Source organism: Pempheris klunzingeri, chromosome 4 (genome assembly GCF_042242105.1).
Source record: "Pempheris klunzingeri isolate RE-2024b chromosome 4, fPemKlu1.hap1, whole genome shotgun sequence".
In the NCBI taxonomy this organism is placed as follows: Eukaryota; Metazoa; Chordata; class Actinopteri; order Acropomatiformes; family Pempheridae; genus Pempheris; species Pempheris klunzingeri.
This window is the reverse complement of record NC_092015.1, coordinates 15,817,137-15,832,096: the sequence shown is the minus strand read 5'-3', so window position 1 is coordinate 15,832,096 and position 14,960 is coordinate 15,817,137. Positions and strand designations below refer to the sequence as shown.

The following is a 14,960-nucleotide window of genomic DNA, read 5'->3' as shown; positions in this document are numbered from 1 at the left end:
GCACCAGTAGCACACTCAGACACACACATACACATATCACCCCTCGGGCGCTGGTTGCAGTGGCTGAGGCCGTGGCTTGTCGCTTGCAGAGCGACAGAATAACACTTTATCACCGGGAGAGAAGGAGAAGAAAGAAACAGTCCGTTTGTTGAGTGGAGGATGACAGTTTGACTCCTCTGCTTGTTATTTTCACTCTTGAGTACACACAAACGCATGAAAACACATAACTCCACACATGCACATATAGTGGTGCACAAACACACTGACAGACACTGCGCGCATGCATGTGTGCGCAGATGCACATCATATGTATGCATCATATATACACAATATAATACAATCTATTGCATCATGCCAGACAGATGTCCCCAGAATGGCTCTTCTGTTAGAGCAGGTGACTGAATTCATAACGGCTCAACTGGATCAGTATGCCACTACTGCAGTCATAAACTCATTTAAAATAAGATTGATGCTTGACTTGTCAAGGGAGACATAGTGTTACATTTTCAATGTGGTTATAAATGTCATTATATGCCAGAGGATCAAAATGGAAGATGGAAGACACAGCCCTCTGTCAGCAGTGTAATTTTATTCAAGGACTATAAGACTGAAAATTAGCCCTAGCAGTTTGTTCTACATCGTAAGAAACTGGAGCAATAAATGAAATACAGTAAAAGCATATGAAGCAACGGCCTAACACACTTTGTACAAATCCAGTCTCAATACTGTACGGTTATTTTTATTGTAGAAGCCTGGAAAACACACTTGTGCCTAATCAGTAAACAGAACTTGATAGTTACTGTGTCAAGATAATGAAAAATGCATTGTTTCACCTCTCATATTTACATCTCAGGTTCTGTTTCCATGGCGTCTTGATTTGAATGATCAAATCTTTGATTAGAGAAGCTGCTAACGCTGCGGGCATCAGTGAGGTGCGAATGGCCAGCCAGAAGTAGACACAGAACACAGATGTGTTAACATTGACACGCCATTCTTAAATTATATGGCTGTTGTTCAGGGTCAACAAATCCATCAAGGCACTAATTTGTTTCTAAGTAGTTTTGGGTTTCCCTACCCTGTCTGTGGCTCTCAGCTCGAAGGCCATTCATTCTTATTAAACAAACATCAGTCAAGGACTGTGGCACAGAGGAATAAAATACTTGTGAGACAGATTAAATTGTTTTTGGTTTTGACTTTTTCATGGGATTGGATGATAGAAGATCACCAATCTTACCATTTAAACAGTTAAACAGATAGTTCAACAACAGGAGGAGCAAAAGGCTGAAATACCCTCAGCGAGCTACTGCGGTGCACAATTGCCTGTTTCACAAGACACAAGGATCACAAGGCAAACCTTTAGCTACTGAGGTTCAGTCAAATGGCACGAATCGCCTAAAATGTTACTCTGTTTTGTTTGTTTCCATGTTCTTCCTTATCTACACCCGTCAAAGATTCAGGCAATTAAGTAGTGACATGGCAATCTTTGTCTCAATCTGTCGTCTCCTTTCTTCCAGCAAAAATAGTGGCCAGACCTACGTGGTGTCTTGGCTTGAAAATCATCATCTGTGAGAAAATCTGGCCTAGTATGTTATCAAAATGATGCCAATTCATTCCTAATTAACCTGTGCTCTCTCCTCTTCCCCCTCCTCTATCCCAGAGGTCCAAAATAGCCGTGTACGAGAAGATGTGGTCATACATGAAGTCTGCCGAACCGACTGTCTTCACCAAAACCACAGCGGAGGGCGTGGCCAGGGTCCGCAAGTCCAAGGGGAAGTACGCTTTCCTCCTGGAGTCCACCATGAACGAATACACGGAGCAGCGGAAGCCTTGCGACACCATGAAAGTCGGGGGGAACCTGGACTCCAAAGGATATGGGATTGCCACACCGAAAGGCTCACAGTTAAGGTGGGTGGAATAGTGTAACAATAGGAGACAGTAACAAAGCTGATACTGTTCTATTGCTGCGATATTCCACCTACCCTGCTGTGCCTTTTATACCACACCTAGATTAACCTGTCACTGCTGTCAGGTGAAAGTGTCTTACCCACAAAAATGTAAAAATACAGTGACAGTTGACCATTTTTGGCTATTGATCATTGGCACCTACACCTTTATTATTACAAACTCCAAAAGTAAAGACGCAGGTTTTCACCCAGCAGCAGCGATATGGATGAGTATGTTGAATATGGAGATTATGTGTTTCATCATACTTTCTCTTGTTCCCCTAATACCTTGACATCTGTATCTTTATTTTTTTCTGCTCATCTCTCTTATTTGTTCTTTTCCTCACTCTTTTCTGACCATTTCTCTGTTAATTTAGGGCCTTTTAGCTCCATTCTTGTGTCCTGTGTCACTGTTATTCGTCCGTCCCTGTATGACCACGTCCCGTTTCTTTCCTCTTTCAATCACTCTGTCTCTCCACAGGGCCACCGTACAGGTAACTCTGTCCATTTGTCTGTTGTCTCACCTCTCTGTTCCTTTCATCCTCAGAGATGGTAGTCATGATGGTGATGATGATGATGATTATGATTATTATAGGGGAGATCTATTAACTGAATGTGACCGCAAGGAGGGGCAGAACCTCAGACTGCTGCCGCTACATCCAGAGCCACGAGGGGGAATTTATAGATGAACAGGAGACAAAAAGTGAGAAATAGGAAGTAGAGGGGCCTGGCCAATGGGGGGACTAGAAACTAAACATAATACAGGATCCCACACCAAAAAAATAGTCTCAAATGAGAGAAATTAAATGGCCTTCTCAAACTGTAAAAAAATATTGATTGTAATTGGACATCGCCAAATTAAACCCAGATCAAGCAGTCATTTGTGGTTTCTTTTAAAAAAAAATGCACAACAGTGTGTTTAAACCTTAATAAAGAGAGCATAAGCTGGAGGAAATGAATGAGAAAGTGACTCAGTATAAGTACCAAAGTTTTATTTTGTCTTTTGTTTTGATTTTCCGTCAGCAGACACTTGTTTATCTGGCTTGTTAACTTGAGCCTACAGCAACAGTCCCAATAGGTTTCACTGAGTGATGCAAATAATTCATTTGTCAGGTGACTGTGACAGCAGTGTAGAGACTTTGTCTTCACAATGTCACAAGCGCCTGCTGAGGGAAAATAATTGGCTAAATTCAGCAGAGCCGGACTCCTTGCTCTTTCGTCTCTCCCTCCATCTCTCTCTGTCAGTATTTCAGATTTGCCTTATGAAAGGCAAAACACAAACAGCACATCAGCCGCACATCCTGTCCTATAACTTTCCCCCGTGTGTGGTGCAAACAAGTCCCTCCCCCGGTCACTGTAGTTTATCCCTTGTTATTCACACAACGTTTTTTTTCTGTTTATGAGAGAAAAGTGACAGACAGTGGGTGGATAGGTCCCTTTTAAAGCCCCACCCCCCAGAACACATTTCTGGAACTATCCACGGCTGTCTCTGGCTTCTCTCAATCAGTGGAAACCCAACCTACCAGGTACACACATGTGGCTGGGAGCGTGCACGTCAGGTGAGCCTGCCTCTCCTCTCGGTGTGTAAATCACAGCTCTAATTGACTTGACGGTGTTGATGAGGAGGATGAATGCCCTGATGATTAGAATGACAGTTAAGAATGTATGCATTCTGAAGTATAGCTGCTTTTGATTTGATTATTGATATGTGACTGTTATTATCATGACTGACAAAGATGTGTTTTAACTGTTTTCATCCATCCAGACTCACCTTAATGAGATTAGTCATGGCTTGTAGATTAGAGCACCCCGGAGAACACTGTCTCTCTCTGAATCTCTTGACTATCTTTACTCAGAGTGCTAAACCTTTTGCTTTCCAGTGTAGCAAAATCTGTAATAATTTGATTCATATTTGCACAAAACAAATGCTCATAAATAGTAAATAGCGAGGAGAATATTATGTTTTTCATAAGTAAGTATTTAGTGAGAGAGGAGAGTGTTTCCTCTCGCACATTTTCCTACGTGTTCCTGAAGTGACAACCCTACAATCACAAACCAGCTCTTACCCGCAGTCACATCAACACACTCTGAGATGAGATAGGACTTCCAGATAGGCAGGTGAACAGATAAAGGGACAGACTAACAAACAAGCAGGCAGTGACTGCAGTGACCTTTTTGTAGAGATTAGCCCGGGTGATTACAGCATCCCACAAACAATAGAGTGGTCAGCAGAGGGTGGTAGCAGGTGAAAAGAAAAGTATTTTACAAGTGGCTGTGAAAAACAGAGATGCACCAAAGGAGGAGTGAGAGAGAGGCAAAGTAAATTTGTAAAGGGCATGCAGGAAATAAATTGACAAAATCAGTCAGCTCCTGCAGCTGTGTTTTGTAGCCACTCCTCTGGACTTCACAGTGAGGGAACAGGCCACATGCTGAGGAAAACAAGAAACATTTGCAGAAATAGCAAACTGGTGAGAATCGAGGCAGATTCAAAGTGGATAACAGAGTTGTTTGTGAACATCAGAGGAATGATCAGGACTGCTGTTTGTTTGCTTCTCTGTCTTATGAAGGGCATTGTTTTTTCATGCTTCACCTAAATATAGCATAATGTTGCATATACTTTCTGGTACTGTTAACCTGCCTCTAAAGCTAAGCTGTTTAGACTGAGTGCATATCACCTTTCAGGCTGCCAGTTCAGTACTAAAATCAATTTGGAAGGATTTGAACATTTCTCAAGATATATAATCCATTTTGTCGTCTTACTTTTCTGTTAAAGTTATGCTATTGTTGCAAGGTAACACAGCTAAAATGTGGGATTCTTTTAAGTCTTAAGTGTCAGTGAGAAGCACTAACGTCTAAGATCTGAGAGTTGGCTGTTTAACGGTGCGGCATTCAGAAGATATGCTCCGTTGTTAGGGTTAGACAACCAAGCAAACCTGAAAAGGGTGGCTTTCTTTTGTTTAGAAGCTGACTCTCAAGTGTACCAAGGTTTAAGCTCTCCACAACACAACAACCTCTAAAACCTTTAAAAAGGAAACTGCATTTCAAGGCATTGCTCACAACTACTTCAGCAGATGACTGATTTATGTATTTCAAGTGGGTTTCAAATACCAGCACATTAATCATGGCAATATCCTGAAAAAAACGAGTTGTAGCTCTTTATAAACCTGCCAGATATAAGAAGCTTAGCTGAATACATGCACATGCACCACATGGATGCCTGATATTTAGCCTTGTGTCCCTGAATTTAGTTTGGAGGTCAATTCCTTCAGGGGTGTGAGTGCTGTAGGAAACTGGAGCCACACATCCACACTGAGACACACACACATAGATAGAGAGTAGGGGAGCAGCAGGGGGGGACAAGAGCACCATCAGCAGGCTGCAGAGACCTGGTTAACACACTTTATACCAGCAATCTGACACTCACTGTGGAGCATCCTCTGTTAGTGCAGCCTGGTACAGGACAGCAACAGAGCTACAGTAAAACAACAAAGAAAAAGAAAGAAAAGAAAGAAAAATTGCTAATTAAAGCGAACAGAAAGTCTTTTAGGAGAGTATCTGCCGTAGAAAGAGAGTCAAAGAGAAAACGAAGAAGAGAGCGTTGTCTAGGGTGCATCCTTCCCCACTAACCCACCTTTGTCCTTTCAACCCCTCTGATTTCTCCCCCCTCTGCTCCCTCTCCTCCTTGTTTTCCTCCCCCCCGTCTCCCTCCTGGCTGTGGTCCACGTCCATTTTGTCTGTCTGTCCCTCCATCCTCTGCTCTGACCAAACTATCTTATCTGTCCCTCCTTTTTTACTTAAAGAAACGCGGTCAACCTGGCCGTTCTAAAGCTCAACGAGCAGGGCCTGTTGGACAAATTGAAAAACAAGTGGTGGTATGACAAAGGAGAATGTGGCAGCGGGGGAGGGGATTCCAAGGTTAGCCCTCTCTGTCTGCCCACCCCACCACTAGGGGGGCGGGGGCCGCTCACCGGCTAGGTAGCCTGCAACGGCTCCCGTCCTGGGAGAGTAACACATGCATCTGCCCTGGCGAGGAGTCAAGCTGTAAACAGAGAAGGCAAAAGTGACACCCTACAATCTCCCGAGACACCTTGCAGCTTCAAAAATTGGCACAATGTTGCATTTGTTGTCAGTGGTGTGTGCCTTTTTGTATAAAAGGGTTCAGACACAGTGACACAGGTACAACACTTGAGCTTATTGAGTTGCAGAAAAAGATCATGTTCAGAAATTAATTGGCTGCACCATGTAGGGAACCAAAAGGGAACTAAAATGCTTATTTAAAAGATAGATATGTTACATAATTTTATGTTGAATCATAAGAAAGAAATAATTGTCCATTTTCAATATTATGTCCCCTTTGTGGGTGAGTGCCTGCCAAGATAAATCATGCACACCTCAAGATAATAACCTTTTAAAATATGTTTGGCACTGATCTGCTAATGCCCCTCTTAAAGGACAGTGTGAAGTAATGTGAATGGTGTTCACTGACGGATAGATGGGGGAAAAAAAGAGAGCAATTACTGTTAAGGCAGGAATATTTGCCCCCTAGTGGCAGCACTGGGGAGAGGAGAGAGAAGAAGACTCGAGTGAGAGTCAAATTGCAAGAAAGATAGAGACACCAAACTTGAACCTTATCACTCCTTCAACCGAGGGTCTCTTGCTGAAGTACAGGGCAGATAAAGTGGGTTTTAAAACGTTTCATGAAAAACAAGACCCCAAGTGTAATCGTAGATCTCAGATTCTTGCAGGCTCAGGTTGACTTGAGGCAGAGGGGATGATGAATAATTGATATTAGCAGAATGCAATTACAGGATACATTTTCCTACATCTCCTGTTGGTTTGTCAGAGTTCAACAATTTATTAATAATCTATTTGGAGTTCAGTTTTCTCTATTATGTTAAAGATTCAAACATTTAGCCTGTACCTCTCTTTTCCTAGGTCCTGAAATGATTCCTATTGATTCTTATTTGTTTTAGCAGAGCTGTAATTTGATTATTTCAATTTTTCCAATTCCTACCTCTTGTGTTTTTGTACAATAACAATAGTTATAATAGTTAAGTGCATATATCCATCTTTTAAATAACACAAATACCTGAATTTGGGAAACCAGAAATGTGTTATTTGTAGTTTCAGTTTTAGAATCTAAATATCAGTCGCTTAATAAATCTTTTCAGGGCCTGTGACACTGTGGGAATTTGTCAAGTAGCATTTGAGTAGCCCTGGTCTTTAGCCATGCTAGCAGCTCTTTAAGGCTGTATTTAGGCCCAGCCGTGCTTTAAGATAAACGCTCAAGTCAACATACTAACATGCTCACAATGATAATGCTAACATGCTGATTTTTTTTTTTTTACCATTTTCAGGAGAACTTTTGAGTCTTACAAGAATTAAGATATTTTATTCGGAACAGCAGGTCAACCATATGTTGGTGCTAGAGAAAATACCAGGGGATCACCAGAGTCATTTAGATTAATGTAGGAACCATGCATGTCCAAAATTTGCCAATCCATTTAGTAGATGATGAAATATTCTCTGGATATGTGAAAACGTTTAACTGCTGGTAGAGGATTAACAAAGTAGGAATTGCCCTTTGCAGACCGTGAATGTCTGTGCAACATTTTCTTCCAGTCCATCCATAGAATTTTTCTGCCTGAACCAAACAGCGGACCAAACAACTGACAGACCAACTGACCAACCTGAAAGTTGCCTCCGAGTTGAAATATTAAGTAGGGAACTTTAAACGTGTCTCAGTGCAGCTCACTCTCCCAGCTGTAGCGCAGTGCTTGTCTGATGCCAATAGTCCTGGCTTAACAGTACTTGCCTCAGGTTCAGTGCAGGATCAGCTGGGGCAGTATGGGTGTGCTACCTGAAGTGACAAAGGTGGGTCCCACTCATATGTCTGTAGCTCGCCTTAGCTCCTCGCTCCCCCCAGCCCCTCCTCAACGAGCATACACACATGTACTCAGTGGGATCCATGCTAGGTCACTTGATGTAAACCAAAGTACCTTTCTATGTGACTGAGCTGTGCAATGCAAATGTGAAATACTTTAATAACATAAAATAACATGACCTATGATGTTATTTATGTTATTTTTACACGCGAAGAACCCCGGTAAACCTTGCAGTTTTGAAACTGAGCGAAGCAGGCGTCTTAGACAAACTGAAAAACAAATGGTGGTATGACAAGGGAGAGTGTGGACCCAAGGACTCTGGAAGTAAGGTCAGTCTCACGCTGCTGCGGCCCACAAAAACGCTAGCCTGAAACTCTCATCCTGAATACGCTCCAGATTACTGCAACTACTGTTTTAGCAATAGCAACATTCTGAATTAGTCTGAGACATATCTTGAATGTCCACAGTAGACAAAACTGTCTATTTAGTGAAGATTTGTCCTTCTATTTGATGGTGGACCACATTAATACCTAAATCAGAGCATCAGACTCTTGTTCAGTTCAGCAATCTGTGGCAATCCCATCTTCATTACAGTTAGCAGTAGAAAAGTGATGTAAACGTGGATTATCATCAGCCAATCTTCACTGTCATGTTTTTGTTTTGACCTCATACACTAGCCCATTTTTGGTAACCTGAAACTCATTCACCAGATGATGGACGAGAATAACACTGTTCCTTTAGCTTTGCCATCAGTTACTTGTCAGCAATTATTGGCTTTTGCTGTCATGTTTTCAGATTTGATCAAGACTAGGCTATCTATAATTTAGAGGAACACATGGTGACTCTTTATTTTGCAGGTGCATATTTTTTACAATTATGTCTTAGGAAGTTTCCTGGAAGGACTCTGTTATTTGGTGCTAATTATAGGTACATTTCAAATTTCAATATGCAATATAATATTTGGACTATTTGAATACAAATTAGTCACTACTGTATAAATACTTCAGCGAGTCAGCTGAACATTTAAAAAGGGATTTTAATTCAGTTCTTTCCTATTGAAATAAACAGCTGCATGTAAGCTGACAACTGACTCAATTTTATCTAAATAAACTGCTTTTGAATTTCCCTATATTTAAAACCAAAGTATATAGTTCATTTCAGGAAGAAATAATCATGGACCTGTGAGATAAAGTGTTACCATGTACTGTATATATATTTAGATTTTTCTATTAGTTGTCTTACAGCTAATTTATACTCTTTATCTTCCCAGTTAACACGTCTGTTACTGTTATGTTTCAAAATAGAAAAAAAGCTTTTTAACAGAAAATGTTTACAGTATATAATGGGAGATGTTTAGATTAGGTTACTGGAGCCGTTAGATTCCATTATAACCGCTCAGATTAAAGCCTGCTCTGTGATTTATTTTCTCTTTCTGACTTAAATTAGGCATTGATTCAAGCTGCTTTGATATCAATATGTTACAGTCATAGAAATGTACAATGTTCTGTAGTTGTATTGATTGTTACAGATGTGTAGTACTGTATGTAGTAGCTGTGGTGGTGATAGTAGTATTACTTGTAGTTATAAATATAATAATTCATAGTTAATTGATCATAGATGTGTTTTAGTAGCATAGAATAATACAATTGCAACTGTAGAACACTAGAATTTGTCACTAAATGATTTTTTTTCATTTCTGTGTCTAACCCACTCTACCCTATTTTCTGTCTGCTTTTTCCCACTTCTTTCCCCATACTCTCATATCCTACTTTCTTGCTTTTCTCCATTCCCTCTACTCCTCCCTCACATCCTTCCTCTGTTTACTTACTCCCATTATTCTCCTCTTCTCCAATCTCTCATTTTTTTCCCTCCCACTTTCTTCTCCCCTTCTCCGCTGCACCACGTCTTTCTTTTAATCCTCCATCTTGATCCCACTGTGCTCCTTGCTTCCCTTCTGTTTTTCATTTTTCACCTATTTTCCCCTCTTTTTTTCCCCAACAAACCCTTCTCCTTTAACCTCACACCTCTGTTGTCACCGTTACCTCCACACCTGGCCTTTAATCCTCCTTCTCCTCGTCCCTCACTTAATCACGGAAACCTCACCCCCCTCCCTCTCTCCAGGACAAGTCATCCCAGGCTCTGAGCCTGTCCAACGTGGCCGGGGTCTTCTACATCCTTGTGGGCGGCCTGGGCCTGGCCATGCTGGTGGCCCTGGTCGAGTTCTGCTACAAGTCACGGGCCGAAGCCAAGCGCATGAAGGTGGACCTTAGCCCCCCCCACTGCCCCAGCCCCTCCCCCAGCACCCAGAATCTAGCCACTTATAGGGAGGGGTACAACGTGTACGGCTCCGAGGGGGTCAAGATATAGGGGTAGGATTTAGAGGCTCCCATAGGTGGGGTAATGGTGGTGTTGATCATGGTGGTGGTGCTGTAGATTATTGTATTGTTGATGTCGAGGCTGACGCAGCAGCCCCACGCAACCGTGTTGTTCTTCATGTGGTGATGAGGATGTGGTCAAGCATTGTGGAACCAATTTAGCTTTTTACGTCTCTTGAAAGCTTATTTTGGCTGTTTTGTTTATTTATTGGCCAAATATTTTCATAGATTTGTGGCTTTAAATTTATTTTTTTTACGGTTATATGTCATTCTTTTGCACTTCACCCCAGGCTAGATTGGGGTTAGATTTGTGTAACTACAGATTTGGTTCCATCGTCTTTGGCTGCAGATGATGATGGTGATGATGATGATGACATTGATGGTGATGCTCTTGGCTGATGACTTGATTAGGCACCTGCATTGTAATTTTAGCTAACAGTTAACAAAATAATGACAAAGCGGGGATGCACAACTCCATTGTCAGGGGATAGTCTTGTTTACATACATCGTGCAGGGGTGCAACTAACTATTGTTTTCATGACTGATTAATCTGACAATTATTTTCTTGATTAATTATTCAACAAAAAACCCCAAAATATTTAGTGTAGTATCACATAAGTCACAGAAAAACAGCAAATCCTCACAATTGAGAAGATGAAACTACAATAATGATTATCATTTTTGCAAAAAAATAACTTGTGATTACTCTACTGTCAAAAGGATAATCAATTGGTGAACTAATAATTTTTACACTAATAATGTACATAAAAACACAATGATAATGACCAAGTTTATTGATACTAATGCCTAAAATTCACTTGTTAAGATTTTCCTCAAATGTTTCTATATTATCTTGGCTAAACTAAGTTAGTAGCAATAATCTAGGCTACATCTCACTATTCTCAGAGCAAAAGTTTGTTTCTGTGGTGTTCCTCATTAAAATCAGCAACTGCTTCTAGCTACAAACTAATTAGCTAATGTGTGGACACCAATTATCGCTGATTTGTGTCTGACTAAAACTTTTTCAGCCATAATGTGATAGATATCTCAGGAATGAAAACACTATTAAGTTGTTTTTATGTCAGCAGATGTCTGCCACAATTTTCATAACTAGACTGTTAAGTCCTCTGGCACCACTCCAAGGTCAGAAAGACATATGGATGAGGTAGTTTGAGAGCTGGGTATGAACGTGCATGTTTGTTAAAAGCTTTTTATGGTCAGTTAATACTGAACCAATTCAAACCAATTTAAGTTGAGACTGAGGCTTTTGACAGCTTGAGCAAAGTTTAATCTATACAACGTTCTCCTGAAATACTGATTTAATCCATTCGGGTAACATGTATAATCAGGGAAGTTTGAGTTATTAAGGGAACAAATTAAAGAGTAGGATGAATTTTTACCCAGCAGCAGTTTTTAATTACTTTTAATTATTGTCCATGGACATTAGTCAACCTGCAGCCATCAGCTGATTGAGTAGAGGTGAGATATTGAAATTCTCACTTCACCAGTCCCTTCACAATGTACAAATAATTTGTATACAATGCTCCTTGTTATTAGGAGGGGAACCTTTTTCACTATTTTTGACTTCTAGTATTGACTATAGTGGATAATCAAAATAGTGGTGGTGGTGGTTTGATTTTGATTACCTGATATGCACTCACGAATCTGCATTTATTTCGAACCATTTCAAACCAAATGCAGACCAGCAATAGAAGTATTTATTGTTTACATGTGAGTTTAATTTGCCAACAACACACCAGGATACAAAAATCTACTTCTGTGCACAGTAGAGTTTGTTTTTCCAACTCTGTCAGCTAGTAATCAGCACTGTTTCGTATACATATGCTGTACCCTTCAAGTGTCATCCATAAACTGGAGTTGTGCACCCCTGTTGTAGACGGTCCAAACAGGCACCCAACGCTTACTCCAGCCCTGACAATTTCAAAACAGCCCAGTTACTTGTGTTAATGCAGAGGAATTATTGATGAAGCAAACACTTCATATAGGACGGCTACTTAGTGATGTTGTAAAAACATGACTCCCATTTATTGATGCATAAGAGCAATTAACCAAAATGGAAGGACGCATTGGACTTCAGTTTGATGATCTGCTAAACAAACCTTTTAGAGTTATAGGAAAGTCATATTTCATGATCACCTGGAGATGATTAGCAGGCTCAATACCCAGGATGCAAAATGCAGTACATTGAATATTGGCTTTTATCTGTGCAAAGGTAATAGTGCTAATTATAATGAAGTATGTGGTCTACTAACAGCATTCCCTCACATCAGATTGTAGTCTGATAAGAAACTCTCTGGATATGTGCCACATTTTTCTAACTTGAATCATCCAAATGAGTTCCAAGTTGCAATAATACAATCCAAAATATCTTAAAGAATTTGTAGGCTTCTTGACATTTGTCTTATATGTTCCTTTAGAGTAGTCTATTCCATGTTTTCTCTTTAGTTTTTAATTGAGTTGTACATCAGCATGACAGCATTACCAAACACAGTTGGCTGTTTGTAAATGCAAAGTGTTCTAAATGCCTATTTTCAGGTATTGTCTAGAGGACAAAACCTGAAAATAGGCATTTAGAACACTGAAGTATGGATAGAAGTATGGATCCAAAAGTGGCTTTTACACAACTAGATAGTGTTATAAGGCCATTAGTCTTCAGGCAGAGCATCAAACTGCTGTGTTTCAGATGGAAGTTAGATGAAATTGAACTGTGTTTTCTTTCTTAGTATCATGTACAGAAGTTATTCTCTCTGAATTGCCAATGATTTCTGTGGAAATCCCTTTAACTTCAGTTACAGCAGATCACAGCACCAGCAACGCCCATTTAACTCAATAGATGTTCTCAAAAGATAGATAGATAGATATGAGGTTTTTCGTCAGCAGCAGCACAAACTTCACTAAAACATCACAGAGTAGCCTGTCTGTGTGAAGTGTCACCCTACTCTGAGCAGTATATAGTCACTCCCTCTCTATAAATCTGAACCTTGAAAGAAAAATCACTCCTTCATGTTTTCCTTTTGTCTTTTCAAAGTCCTCACCTTCCAAATCCTATCCTGTCGAATCCTCACCCAAATTTTTTCGGATTACTGAAACCCAGACCCCAGAAATGCATGGTCACCTATAAAATGCAGATGTCTACAACCCAAATCCTCTGTCTACTATGTACATGTTTGTTGACTGTTGCCTGCTTTTAGATTTACTTTTGTCCTCAGTAAAACTATCTTACTGTAGCATTTGCACAGTGTGGCAGCCTTTTAGTAAGATTTGAATGTTTAGTTTGGGGTGCATTCACACCATGACTGTTTGAAGCAATTCAAATGAAGTCTTGGGCATTTCCACCTGTAGTTTAGTTTGTTTGAAATGGGGGGGAAATGCCATCCAAACTTTGATGTTCAACAAATAATTGAACGGAGGATATCTGAAAATGCTAGTCGGAGTTCTTTCTCTAACAACTTCTTGTGTGTTCTGTTCAGAAAAACAAAAGTTACAATCCTACTATAATCCTACAATGCTGAACTTGTACTGCTTGCAGCTAACTAAATAAAATCATTCATCATTTATTTTTAATTAAATTTTGATTGATAAAATGTAAGCAAATAGTGAAAAATTAAGCAAGGCGATTCCCTGAATTCAAAGGTAACACCTTCAAATTCCTTGTTTTGTTGAACCGAGAACAAACTTACAATAATATAAAGACCTTGAAGAACTAAATCAATACATTTGAGAAGCTTGAACCACCAAATGTTTGCCTTTTTTTTGCTTGAACAATGACTTAAATGATTAATCAATTTTTTAAATAACTGTTGATTATTTGGCCAACTGTTTTAGCACTAGTTTGCTTATAATGCAAGCCTTAACAACAAAAATACACTGGAGAGCAAAGAGCAAAACTTTTACTGTATTATTTCAGCTATATGTGTGATTGCACCCTCAGACCTGTCTACGTGTCAGCGTGCTGTACAGTGTGTGTACACGCACATGCATGTGTAAGCGTTTTTTGTGCATGTGTCTGTTTAGAGATTTCTGTGACTTCACGTGACTTGTTTTGCATTTTGTTCTTCAGTTTCTATGTCTATGAGATGATCTTTTTTATTCAAACAAAATCTCCGCTCTGCCATCTCCACCCTCTTCTCCGTCCCCCTCCTACTATCTCTCCTCTTATTAGCTGTCTTTTTCTGAAGCCATGCGGAACAAGGCCCGTCTGTCCATCACAGGAAGTGTGGGGGAGAATGGCCGCGTCTTGACGCCAGACTGCCCCAAAGCCGTGCATGCTGGCCACGCCTCCCTCCGACACCCCGGCCTTGCAGTGGTCTCCTCTGGACTGCCCTGAAAACCAAAAACACCTGCCGTGCCTTAACGACACACAGACATACAGACTTTGACGAGGACACATACACACAGACGCACACTCATCCCCACATGTGCTTACATACAGTCACACACATACCATTTTCATGCATAGCACACACACACACACACACACACACACACACACACACAACATGCATATAAATTACAGATTCTCCAATGCAAATACTCAGATCCAGAAACACTGAACACACATTTTTACACACTTGAATAAACAAACACTGCGCATCATCATCTCACTTTCCTGCTGCCATTGACTTATTTTACAAGTGACAAGTGTGGAGTGAACAGTGGAGTGAAAAAAAACAAAAAGACAACTATGACTATCACACTTGCCTGCAGCATTCATTTTATCATATTTTGGGAGGATG

At 40.4% G+C, this 14,960-nt stretch overlaps 1 protein-coding gene across 1 annotated transcript in view; it reads left to right on the top strand.

Annotated features, from left to right (window-relative positions):
* gria4a (glutamate receptor, ionotropic, AMPA 4a) overlaps nucleotides 1-14,551 on the top strand; it is a 96,243-nt gene extending 81,692 nt beyond the window's left edge. Inside the window, exons 15-18 of the mRNA XM_070829943.1 lie at nucleotides 1,658-1,905; nucleotides 5,744-5,858; nucleotides 9,950-10,087; nucleotides 14,387-14,551. Of these exons, the coding sequence (XP_070686044.1) occupies nucleotides 1,658-1,905; nucleotides 5,744-5,858; nucleotides 9,950-10,087; nucleotides 14,387-14,551 (666 nt within the window). The remainder of the gene's footprint in view (nucleotides 1-1,657; nucleotides 1,906-5,743; nucleotides 5,859-9,949; nucleotides 10,088-14,386) is intronic.
* The last annotated feature ends 409 nt before the right edge of the window (nucleotides 14,552-14,960 follow it).